This window comes from Azolla caroliniana, unplaced genomic scaffold (genome assembly GCF_043228905.1).
Source record: "Azolla caroliniana isolate FFs.n. ecotype wild unplaced genomic scaffold, voAzoCaro1.0.p SCAF_9, whole genome shotgun sequence".
NCBI lineage: Eukaryota > Viridiplantae > Streptophyta > Polypodiopsida > Salviniales > Salviniaceae > Azolla > Azolla caroliniana.
The window spans coordinates 9560177-9573601 of NW_028230444.1; the positions used below are offsets into that span (position 1 = coordinate 9560177).

General features: G+C 41.5%; 1 protein-coding gene and 1 pseudogene across 11 annotated transcripts in view; both read right to left on the bottom strand.

The window, feature by feature from the left end:
- The window catches only part of LOC147860132 (uncharacterized), a 38439-nt gene that overhangs the window by 4174 nt on the left and 20840 nt on the right, over positions 1 to 13425 (bottom strand). For 9 of the 11 annotated variants that reach the window (XM_087324979.1, XM_087324978.1, XM_087324977.1 and 6 more), the window contains 4 exons: positions 6185 to 6496; positions 5317 to 5640; positions 4963 to 5041; positions 3999 to 4220 (listed from right to left, as the gene is read on the bottom strand). In XM_087324979.1, the coding sequence (XP_087181105.1) occupies positions 3999 to 4220; positions 4963 to 5041; positions 5317 to 5640; positions 6185 to 6496 (937 nt within the window). Of the gene's footprint in view, positions 1 to 3998; positions 4221 to 4962; positions 5042 to 5316; positions 5641 to 6184; positions 6497 to 13425 lie in introns of those variants that run through there. The other 2 variants (XM_087324983.1, XM_087324988.1) reach the window with 2 other exon arrangements.
- Positions 7231 to 13281, bottom strand: LOC147860133 (uncharacterized; annotated as a pseudogene).

The following is a 13425-nucleotide window of genomic DNA, read 5'->3' on the forward strand; positions in this document are numbered from 1 at the left end:
TCGGTCGAGGTCACGGTCATGGTTGAGGACATCGGGGGAGGAATGGCCAAGGAAGAGGTGGACAAGGTCCACAACAGTTTAATCCCAAGCAGCAAGAAGGTCGAAACAACCGAGGCAATTCCGGCAAAAAGGGGAGCTTCCACCAGCCTGTATCAACCAAGCAGAACCAGCAAACCGAGTGTTGGTATTGTGGAAAGCTTGGCCACTTTGAAGCCAAGTGTCAGAAGAAGAAGAATGACTCAGCTGCCTCATCCCGGCAGCAAACAAACTATGCTGTGATGGCTGACCTAGAAAACAAAGGGCCAATGTTTGTTATGTGACACCAGGCAAATAGCATAATAACAAGTGTTTCCCAACCTGATGATGTCTGGTTCGTGGACTCAGGTGCCTCAAATCACATGACAAGTCAACAAGAATGGTTTATGAATTTGAGGGAACCTGAGAGACCCGGCGTGGTGGAGACCGGTGATGACTCCACACACATGATTGAGCACATTGGAGATGTGGCCCTTAACAATCACGACAACAAGGGCTACATGAAGGATGTACTGCATGTCCCAACAATCACAAAGAATTAGTCTCAGTTGGCCAAATTGTCAAGCAAGGAATGCAAGTACGATTCAACCAGGAAGGTTGCTTCATCAAGGATATGGACCAACTTATCGCCCATGCAAGAAGAGAAGGTCACATGTTTATTCTTGATGCAACTGAGGCGAACACAACAATGTATGCAAAGGAACTCAAGACTGTGACACAAAAGGGTTGGCCATGTAAACCTCGGTAAACTCCGATCAATGCAAACAAAAGGGACTGCGCATGGATTGTCACGATTTACTTCGAAACATCCTGATAATGTATGTGAGGCGTGCCAGCACGTCGGTTACGCACTTGAGCAAAAGGGTTATACGTGTTTTAACCCTATCACTCGACAGTCACGAGTAAGCCGAGATGTGGTATTTGATGAGGTGACATCATGGTATGGCTCAGCATTAGTAACCCCCGTTGTGTTCGAAACAAGCAGATCTGGAGCAGATTCTGAGAGTGAAGAAGAAGAGATGCTGACGACCATTATGGGTGGAGAACCAGCAGAGAGACTGCCTGCACTGCAGTTAACTGGACCTGAGGTGCGTCCAGCAATCAGAGTCTTGCACAGCATGAAGAAACCTCTGATGTGGTGTCACCTTGGTGCTACAACCGCAAAAAGAAAAAAAAGGGCAAGACGCCAAGGACACGACATTCGCTGAAGACTCAGATCATTCACCCCGATCAGTCGACAGCAAGTAAGAGAAGAAGGCCCCAGAGGTGACCAAAGGAAAACTCCGTCAATCTAACTGACAAAAGAACCTGATAGTTGGATATGGGTACAATGAGTACATGGCACACCACTATGCATTCATGATGAAGGTCGTACCAGACAAAGAACCCGAGACTTACAAAGAAGCTACCCAAGATCCCCGTTGGATTGAGGCAATGAGGGAGGAGATGCGCGCTTTGTTTGACAACGATACTTGAGATTTAGTCCCATCCTCTAAAATGAAGAAAAAGCCAATTGGTTGCCGCTGGGTGTTCAAGATAAAGCATAATATGGATGGCACGGTCAATCAGTTCAAGGCTCGGCTAGTCACCATAGCGTATGCTCAAACTCATGGCAAAGACTATGAGGAAACATTTGCCCCGGTGGCAAAAATGACCATCGTGAGGACAGTACTTGCACTCGCAGCAGCGAAAGAGTGGCACTTGCATCAAATAGATGTGAAGAACACATTCCTCCAAGGTGAGCTCGAGGAGGAAGTTTACATGTTGCAACAACCTGGCTTCGAATCGAGCAAACATCCACATGCAGTTTGCCGATTGAAGAAGCCATTGTATGGACTGAAGCAAGCCCCAAGAGCATGGCATTCAAAGATCACATCATATCTTTATGACATTGCCTTCCGGATGTCAAAATCTGATAACTCATATATCCGGAACAATTCCAAAAGCCCGTCTTCTTAATCTTGTATGTTGATGACCTTGTCATTGGTGGAGAAAGCCTCACTGAGACACAAAAGATTAAAAACCTGCTTTTAGAGAAGTTTGAGATGAAGGATCTGAATGACTTACATTATTTTCTCGGCATCGAGGTCATTCAAACTCCACAAGGGTTCCTACTCTCACAACAACACTATGTGTTGAACTTGCTCTACAAGTTCGGAATGACCAAGTGTAAGTCCATCTCGACACCCCTTGATCGAAATATGAAGCTAACTACAGATTCTGGCAAATTCTGCGAGCCGACAAAGTATCGCAAAATAATCAGGAGGCTTATGTACTTAACCATCACCTGACTAAACCTCAGCTATCCGATCGGGCTTCTTAGCCAATTCATGCAAACCCCCCACGACACTCACATGGATTGTGCTAAGCGAGTGTTAGGTTATGTTAGTGGAACACTTGATTATGGTATCTTCTATAAGCATGGAGTACCACTTCGACTCGAAGGCTTCACGGATGTTGATTGGGCGGGCAATGCATCTGATAGGCGAACCAGTTCGGGATTTATGTTTTCATTCGATAGTGGAGCAATCTCTTGGAGCAACAAGAAACAACCAACAGATGTTGATTGGGCGGGCAATGCATCTAATAGGCGATCCACTTTGGGATTTATGTTTTCATTCAGTAGTGGGGCAATCTCTTGGAGCAACAAGAAACAACCAACGGATGTTGTTTGGGCGGGCAATGCATCTGATAGGCGATCCACTTCGGGATTTATGTTTTCATTCAGTAGTGGGGCAATCTCTTGGACGAACAGTCGCTCTATCGAGCACTGAGGCGGAGTATCGGGCCGCAGTTGTAGCTGCTTGTGAAGCTGTATGGCTTAAAAGACTGCTGAAATACTTCAATGAATTGGTGAACAAGCCAATATTGATTCACTGCGATAATCTCAGCAGCATCCAGCTCGTGTTTCACGTCCGGATTAAGCACATCGAGGTGCATTTTCATTACATCCGTGAGCGCATATTGGCCGGCGACATTGCCCTCCAATACATTGGCATGAACGTGCAAGTGGCTGATATTTTCACTAAGGCGCTAGGTCTCGACAAGCTACGGCAATTCTCAGTGGATCTAGGCCTTAGACCCCTCGATATGCTGAGCTTGGGGGGAGCACAAGTACAAAGACGGAGGAAAACATGGAGAAACAGCACCATAAAAGAGGAAGAGTGACACCGACATTGGCAAAGTAAGGCCGACACATCTAATCCGACTTGACCCGGCAAGTTAGAGGAAGACTTTCCAAAGCCCGGCATTTTTGAAGTTAGAGATAAACCCGACCTTGTTGGCACCCTTGACAAGCTCGAAATTTTGGATCGTCCAGCTAGACCTTGCTAGATCAAGATCGAGTACATAGGAACAATGGGAAAACCACGGTCTAGTAGTTCGACCAACTGCAGTCAAGTCTTCAACTACACCAAGACAACTAAGCTTAAGAGGACACACAATTGACCTTGAGGGAACGTGCTGAGAATGAAGCTCAACTTGTGTGAACATGTGCTTATGAAGAAAAGGACGATGTGTGAAAAAGTGTGAGCTCTCTTTATTGTAATCCGTGTGGTTGTCAAGTGTGAATGTGGTCAAAGAATGTCAGATATTCTTATGACAAAATCGTACTCAAGTGGATATCTTGGTGGTAGTTCCTTGAGGACTTGTATATAAAACCCATTTGAACCATTGTGTTTAGTTGATAATCTTTAGTTAATTTAAACAGCTCTCTTCAGTGCATAAGCTGTCATCCCCGTACTATGTATTTTCTTATTCTTTTCTGGTTATTCTCTTTGATTTCTTCTCTTGCTTATACACTCACTCTCTCACACAAACATAACGCTTCTGAATACTCAACTCTACCAGAGTTAGATTCTTTACAAAAAGTTTCAATGAACAAGACCAAAACAGTGGCAGATTTTAATTTCTCGGCCTATTAAGGTATAAAATTTCTAGAGTGTCAAACGATTGGAGCTTACCCCTGGTACATAAAAGCTCGCAGTGCTTTGTTAATTGAATTTGCAAGTCCAGAGAAGGTTAGGGTGTAATTGCTTCCATCAAATCTTGGATTGATTGCTTTGATATCTTCCCAATTCTGAGACATCTTCTCTGACGGGTACAAGTACCCATGTTGAGCCTTTAGTTCCATAGTCACAATTGATAGTGGTTTTGAGTAGCTTAGTTGAATTTGCTGCAATGAACTGTCATATGAAGAGGTTTAAAATTCTAAGAAAATAGCATAGCTATGTTCTAATGCCGCATCAAAAACTGAAAGAAATGCACATCAATGCAGAATTATGTTCTCCAAACATTGAAAACACCTACTCGTCTTTATATATATGAAGGTATTCAGTGATACCAAGGCCACGGGCATATCTCACTAGATCAGAGTTAACTGGAGGTGTCTTTTCTGCTTCAGGACATCCCAAACAGATAGCTTCCGAGGACAATACACCAATGAACAAATTTTACATATCTTTACCTTCTTAAAAGTACGGCTGAAGAGCCAATATAAAGTACATTTGAGTATAATTCTAAGGTAAATTATCAATTCTATCTATAGTCTGGGTCTCATAGGCCATCATTGACTGGTTTTGATATAGATCATTTGTACAATACTGGGCTGAACATGCTTCTGTTCTTTGTAGACATAAACAGGAGGCAATACTCGGGAAACTATTTTATCATGAAGGTTCTTTTATATGATGATTTAGAAATTGCTAGAGTTATAGTGTTAAAAAATTTCAAACTATGAAACTGTTAGGTGATATACATGCTTGCATGATTTTATGAGAAAACACTATTGATACTGAGTTGATGACATTAAATAATTTAAAGATGATAAATAAGCCAGCTCAATCTTTTCTTAAAATCTTAAACTCCAGAAGTGGAACATACAATTTTCAATTTCATATTTGGGCCTTCTTTTTTTATAAGAAATACCTTCCAAACATGTATGGAATTCCTTCAAAAGTAAGGATTAAGTATGGATGGCTTGTAATCTTTGGAACATTATATAAATCTACACATGTAAAACTGAGTGAAAAATCTTAAAAAAATAACCGAAGTAAGAATTATTACATGTGTCATTGTTCGAACAGAGAAAAAACCTAAGTTATTTGTTACATAGCCTATGCTATTTGCCATGCAGTATGAATGTGCCTTCACTATTCTCCTTTCTAGATCATCATTTCAAAATTCACGCATAGAACATGCCACACTATTTCCCTCGTACTGAATCCCAGGATCCAGCTCCATATCAGACACATACAAATATTATAAATTTAAATGAAATACCTGCACCAATAGTAACATGAAAAGGACTGCCATAAATATGCTTCCCCTGACTTTGTATCGATAGCATGTAAAAGCCAGTTTGAGATAGAATATATACTCCCTTGTAAGAGCCATTCGAAACCCACACTAACGGCACTGTTGTGTCCACATTTTTCCCAGATATTCTCATATAAAAAATCGAGTGATTACCATTCACGTCTGCATCATTAATAGCTAGGTTCTGAAATCTGTCTCGGGCCTGTACAGTAACATTTTGTGGGCTATCCGCTATGCCTCCAAATAATCCATTTCCATAAGCAACACAAGATGGGACATCTATAGGTCCTGCATTGACCAGAAAACACACTTATATAAGTGAACTGATCAACAATTCACCAGAAAAAAACATGTCTTAGATATGCCGATACTGTTTTGTTTTTCCTAGAGTACTATCTGGTTAATTGATAGCTGTGAAGATGAGCAGGGATCCAAAAATTCTGAATTCTAGATATCTCAATACAACAAAACCACAAACAAAATTGAAGAACTAACAAGTATGAATATGCAGCTTCAGTTAGAAGTTCTTATGCCACCGATGTCATTGAATGCTGTATCTCTTGGTTTGTAATGCGATCTAATGCATGTAAAACTAGCCATATGGTGTTGTTAAACTCATGAAATTTGCTAAATGGGTCCGTCTAGATACTTAGTGTATTAGAATGATCGAAAGATATATTAACATCTTTTAAGAGGCTGATGACACCAAGTGAGAAAATACATCTTAAAATGGTGTCTCGTCTTTAAGAAGAGCAAACCAAAAAATAAAGTTAAAGATTTGAATCTATATTTCACTTGTGATCATGGAACTATGAATAATTGAAAGTTTTACCAGGAATAACAGAAAACTGATAAGGATTGTCTTTTATTGGCGACCCAAAAAGTCTGATTATTAGGGTATATGATCCTGATACATAAACTGTAAACATGGTTGTATATGTCCCATTTAAGTGGTCTACAAATGAGTAATTGAGAGGCCTTTCTGAGACTCTTGGTCTTAGATCCAGTGTGAACTTCAATTTCCTTGGAGATTTAAAATAGTCTCCAAGGAAATCATGACAGTGAACGATCGTTGATTCTCTTTCTCCTGCTACCACCACCGGCTTCTGCACTTCTGCAATGCAGTCATCCGGTTTTAGGGCCCCTGTAATACAAGTACATAAGAAATCTTCTCCATTTTCATGTTTAAGGAACAGAATTTAAAATTTGTCTTTTCAGCTTCAAATTACCGTATAATGGAAAGAGTCGATACTCTATTTAAACTTAATGTATAAATAGAATATGGCTGATAATGAGGGATCCACCATTTTCAAGCAAACTTGCCTTGTAGGCTCTATCAAGATTATCTACTTCAACCCTTATGGAGTAATCTTCGCTTTCTTACGCAATGCATACGAATCTAATTATATCAAGTCAATAGTTGGGAGCATACTGTAAAGAATATAACTCTCATAGAGTTGGAGTATGCAGAAGGGTAGTGCGTGTGTGAGCAAGAAAGAAAGAAAGAAGGAAAGATATATTAACGTCTTTTAAGAGGCCAAACTAGCCTATAAGACCAAACAAGAAGAAAGAAAGAAAGAAAGATATATTAACGTTTTTTAAGAGGCTAAAATGGCTGGCCTATAAGACCAAATAAGAGATTACATCTTGAGTGTTGTCTCGTCTTTGAGAACAAATCAAAATAAAATAAATATTACACAGTAAATATAAAAGTAAATAAGATGAAAAGAGAAGAAACAAGGGAATCTGGTTTTTTGGCACATGTGAGATTATCAAGTTAGGTATATTGTAGCTTGTCTTTGCAAAATCTCTACAATAGGTCGATCCAACATGGAAATGTCTCCGAAGCAAAGGAAGCACCTACGATGGCAGGACATACTGGATTTTATCTGTCAATGACAAGGGTGTTGAGGTCGTGGTCCATGGGGCCGGGGCCTAAGTGCACGGCAAATTGCTATTTCCCGATCAATTGTAACCCCTTTGTTATGTCCTGGTCTGGAGCCCATTTGTGTATCCCGTGATGGACTTGTAGCATTAGTTGGAGTGATGGGGCTAAAGAAAGTTGTGATTGTTCTTTGTGGATGAGCTTGTGTGGCTGTATTCTTCAACAACTTTTCCCAATGTCTCTTAAGCTCTAGCCAGAAAAATCCTAGGCATCATTAGTTCTCATATTCCATTACCTTGTGTAGTGGGTCAAAGCCTTGTTTAAAGAGGCAATTGTATCTCCCTCTAATTTCATAAAAGACACTACAATGACAAACATAGTGTTCTTCAGATTCCACTCCTTGATGACACAATTGGCCAATTCTATCTTCTAGAGGTAGTCATGTATATCTGCCTACCTCAATCTGTAGCTGATGTGATAAAGTTCGCAACTGCCCTATCACACTACGCAGCGCATAGGATAGATGTATGTCCATATAAGGTGGCTTGATGATGAATCCATCCTCCGATGTATGTTAGAAAGGCGTCTTATAGTGGGCCATCTTTGTACCGAGTGGTATTTTGGGCTGATCCATGTTATTTTGTTTCCAAGTTAATAATATCAGTTCGGATCACTCTATTCTTTCCCACTTTGGTCATATTTAGGTGGGGACAGTCCAAGCTATATTGGAACGGCTACTGCATTTATACTCATGCCATGTGACTCAAACCATTGCTGCATTTCAGCATACCAACAATGAGTGTCTCCATTTTCAGCCAGTTGTCTTGATGACATAAGTGCCAACCTTGGGTACCTTCATTTAGGGAGATCCCAAAGACGTTGGATAAATGTCACTGATAGGAACAACACCTTAGTTATTATAGGTGTTACTCCCATCTCTGCCCAGATTATATCGTGGGGCACCAATGCTTTGCTCCTTATCATGCGAGCAATCATTGACACTAAAGGTCCCTCTAAATCTTTCCAATGATTTGCCTTGTTAAGACTTGGTCCCCATGTCTCTACTCCATAGAGAAGAGTTGGTGTGACAAGTGTATCAAATAACCATAGCTTAGTCCATGACTCTTGGAACTACAAATGTGCACATTGTCTCTCGAGAGCACCAAGGGCTGCATATGCACGAGAAAGTCGGGCACAAGCGGCCTCCTGTAAGGAGAACCTAGGTCCTGTGAATGATGCTCCTAAGTATGTGTAGGAGCGTGTGTATTCCACCTTTTCCTCTCCCAAGAAGAATTCTGGTTCTGATCTTGTTAGCCATGCTTGGGTGGTGGTAAACACCATCACTTTAGTTTTATTCATGTTGATTGACAAACCTTTGTCCGTACAAAATAGTTTTAAGGCATTTAAATGTCTTTGTAGTCCCTCCGGAGAGTCAGAAATCAGCAAGAGAAGGAATTAGATAAAAGAACCAGAAATAATAAAATACACAGTAGGGGGATCACAATCTACTTTTTTGCGTAGCTAGATAGTTCACATGGATTTACAATAAAGTGTGCTCACACGCTTTTTCACACATTGTGCTATTCTTCATAAGCATATGTTCACACAAGTTGAGCTTGATTCTCAACACATATTAGCTTGTTACCCACAATACCTTTACAAAGTAGCTCATTATTGTGTGAAATCCGTTTACAATAATATTTATTCTCCATTTTCACTAAACCTCTTTGGATTACCTTGTTCAAGGGCCATGTTACCTGGATTCTTCAACAAACCGACTACTTTGGGAGGAGAGTGTTTCCTTTAAAGTTTGTATGTAGTATGGAGCTTGGGATACCAAGGGGATTATTGACCCAAGCATTCAGCCTAAAGAGACACCACATCTCCCCTTCATGCACAAACTCAAAGGCCAAGGATCGTCTTCCTTGACGATATGCAACTCTGACCATGTTTGAATGATTCATAGGATATACTTCGAATGGACTCTTACCATCGAATGGCTATTTGACACCATGCTCACCATGCCCCATGTATGGTGCAGACATATGGGCCCAAGACCATAAGTCAGAAATAAAGCCTCCACTAGTCATGTTATTAGGACGATGTAGTACAGCCTCCACACCACATGCGATAATCTGAGCTGAATTAGCCGCACCACCAATGATGGTAGAGGCATTTTTCCAAACAATGAACTGCATCAACCATTTGCAAACTATACTATCATAAAAAATTACAAGCAAGGTAGAGAGAATCTGGTACTCACAAGTGATGAAGAGGTTCGATAATAATGGCCGCGAGATTTGAGAACTTTCCACCTTTTTGATACCTTATACCTCTTCAAAATGATGGAAGGAACAAGATATTGCAGTGAGGCCCATGGCAACAATATACTCAAAAGACTTGCATTGCACTAAAGAAAAAGGCTCATTGCAAATACCATTTCATTAACTTCTCATGGATACATTCACTGTTGGTATGCTGAAATGCAGCAATGGTTTGAGTCAAATGGCATGAATGTAAATGCACTACCCAATTCCAATATAGCTTGGATTGTTCCCATCTAAACATGACCAATGTGGAAAAGATAACATGGATCAGCCCTAAAATATCACTTGGTACAAAGATGGCCCACAATAAGACACTTCTTACACACATTGGAGGATGGATTCATCATCAGGCCACCTTATATGGATATACATCTAGGGCAGCTGCAAACTTCATCACATCAGTTAGAGCTTGAGGTAGGTAGATAATACACGAATACCTCTAGAAGAAAGAATTTGCCAATTGTGTCATTAGGGAGTGGAATTCGAACAACTCTATGGTTGTCATTGTAGTGTCTTTTATAAAATTAAAGGGAGATACCATTGCCTTTTTCAACAAGGCTTTGGTTCACAGATGAAGGACCCAGCTAACGCATTAAACACTCTACCTGGGGAGTACAGTCACAAGACTGAAACTCAAAGGAATTGACGGGGGGCTGCACAAGCGGTGGAGCATGTGGTTTCATTCGATACAACGCGCAAAACATTACCAACCCTTGACATATGAACCGGTGTGCTTGTCCATCGGGATGAAACGAAAATTCATACAAGTGATGCATGGCTGTCATCAGCTCATATCGTGAGAGGTTTTTGATTTCAGAAAAGACAATACAATGACAGACATAGTATTCTTCGGATTCCACTCCTTGATGACACAATTGGCAAATTCTTTCTTCGAGGGGTATTTGTGTATATCTACCTACCTCAATCTGTAACTACGGTCGATGACAAGGGTACTAAGGTTATCGTCCATGGGACCAGGGCCTATGTGCACGGTCAATTGTTACCACCTGATCTATTGTAACACCTTTGTTATGTCATGGTCAGGAGCCCATGTAAAGAATCTAACTCTAGTGGAGTTGAGTATTCAGAAGCGTAGTGGGTGTGTGTGAGAGTGGGTGTATAAGTAAGAGATGGAATAGGGGGATGACAGCTTATGCACTGAAGAGTGCTATATTAATTAACTAAACATCATCAACAAAATAGAATGGGCAAAGGGGGTTTATATACAAGTCCTCAAGGGACTGCTATATTAAATGTGTTGGAGGAATCTAACCAAGATATCCACTTGAGTACGATTTTGCAATAAGAATATCTAATATTCTTTGACCACATTAACACTCGACAATTACACGGATTACAATAAAGTGTGCTCACAGACTTTTTCACACACCGTCCTTTTCTTCATAAGCACATATTTACACAAGTTAAGCTTGATTCTCAACACACCCCCTCAAGGTCAATTGTGTGTCCTCTTAAGCTTGGTTGTCTTGGTGTAGTTGCAGACCCGACTGCAGTTGGTCGAACTACTAGACCATGGTTTTCCCATTGTTCCTATGTACTCGATCTTGATCTAGCAATGTTGATCTTGCTGATCCAAAATTTCGAGCTTATCAATGGTGCCGACAAGGTCGGGTTTATCTGTAACTTCAAAATTTTCCAGGCTTTGGAGAGTCTTCCTCTAACTTGCCGGGTCAACTCGGATTAGATGTGTCGGCCTTACTTTGCCGATGCCGGTCTCACTCTTCCTCTTGTATGGTGCTGATTCTCCATGTTTTCCTTCATCCTTGTACTTCTACTCCCCCCCAAGATCAGCATATCCAGTGGTCTAAGGCCTACATTCACGGAGAATTTCCATAGATTGTCAAGACCTAGCGCCTTAGTGAAAATATCAGCCACTTGCACGTTGGTGCCAACGTATTAGAGGTCAATGTTGCCGGCCAATATGCACTCACACGGATGTAATGATAGTGCACCTCGATGTGCTTAGTCCGGGCATGAAACACCGGATTCTTTGCGAGCTAGATGTTGATATTATCGCAATGGATCAGTATTGGCTTGTTCATCAATTCGTTGAAGTCTTTCAGCAGTCTTTTAAGCCATACAGCTTTGCAAGCAGCTACAGCTGCGGCCCTATACTCCGCCTCAGTGCTCGCTAGAGCGACTGTTGGTTGTTTCTTGTTGCTCCAAGAGATTGCTCCACTATCGAATGAAAACATAAATCCCGAAGTGGATCGCCTATCATATGCATTGCCCGCCCAATCAGCATCCGTGAAGCCTTCGAGTCGAAGTGGTACTCCACGCTATTAGAAGATACCATAATCAAGTGTTCCACTAATATAACATAACAATCACTTAGCACAATCCAAGTGAGTGTCGCGGGGGGTTTGAATGAACTGAATAACAAAACCGACTGGATAGTTGAGGTCTGCTCGGGTGATAGTTAAGTAGATAAGACTTCCGATTATTTTGCGATACTGCGCCGGCTCACAGAATTTACTAGAATCTGTAGTTAGCTTCATATTTCGATCAAGGGGTGTCGAGATGGACTTACACTCGGTCATTCCGAACTTGTAAAGCAAGTTCAACACATAGTGTCGTTGTGAAAGTAGGAACCCTTTTGGAGTTTGAATGACCTCGATGCCGAGAAAATAATGTAAGTCACTCAGATCCTTCATCTCAAACTTCTCTAAAAGCAAGTTTTTAATCGTGTCTCAGTGAGGCTTTCTCCACCAATGACAAGGTCATCGACATACAAGATAAGAAGACGGACGGGGTTTTTGTGATTGTTCCAGATATATAACGAGTAATCAGATTTTGACATACGGAAGCCAATGTCGTGAAGTTATGATGTGATCTTTGAATGCCATGCTCTTGGGGCTTGCTTCAGTCCATAGAGCAGCTTCTTGAATCGGCAAACTCCATGTGGATGTTTGCTCAATTCGAAGCCAGGTGGTTGTATCATGTAAACTTCCTCCTCAAGCTCACCTTGGAGGAATGCGTTCTTCACATCCATTTGATGCAAGTGCCACCCTTTCGCTGCTGCCATTTGACCATGCCATCCGTATTATGCTTTATCTTGAACACCCACTGGCAACCAATTGGCTTTTCTTCATTTCAAAGGATGGGATTAAATCCCAAGTATCGTTGTCAAACAAAGCGCACATCTCCTCCCTCATTGCCTCAATCCAACGGGGATCTTGGGCAGCTTCTTTGTAAGTCTCAGGTTCTTTGTTTGCTGCGACCTTCATCATGAATGCATAGTGGTGGGCCATGAACACATTGTACCCGAACCTAACTATCAGGTTCTTTTGTCGGTTCGATTGACGGATTTTTCCTTTGGTCACCTCCAGGGCCTTCTTCATTTCATACTTGCTGTCGACCAATCGGGGTGAATGATATGAGTCTTCATCAGATGTCGTGTCCTTGGCCTCTTGATCAGGCATCTTGCCGTTTTTTTTCTTTCTACAGGTGTAGCACCAAGGTGACACCACATCGGAGGGACACCACATCAGAGGTTTCTTCATGCCGTGCAAGACTCTGATTGCTGCACAACACCTCAGGTCCAGTCAGCTGGATTGCAGGCAGACTCTTTGCTGGTTCTCCACCCATAATGGTCGTCAGCATCTCTTCTTCTTCACTCTCAGAATCTGCTCCAGACTTGCTTGTTTTGAACACGACGGGGGTCACTGATGCCGGGCCATACCATGATGTCACCATATCAATTACCGGGATTTATAATATCGGGGGCTGTTTCTTGAGCTCCCTCGATATAACTCCAATACCCTTGCCCAACTAAGTACTGTTGCATCTTATATTCCCAAGATGCGTAGTTGTGCCTGTCCAACTTCTTTGTCGGAAATG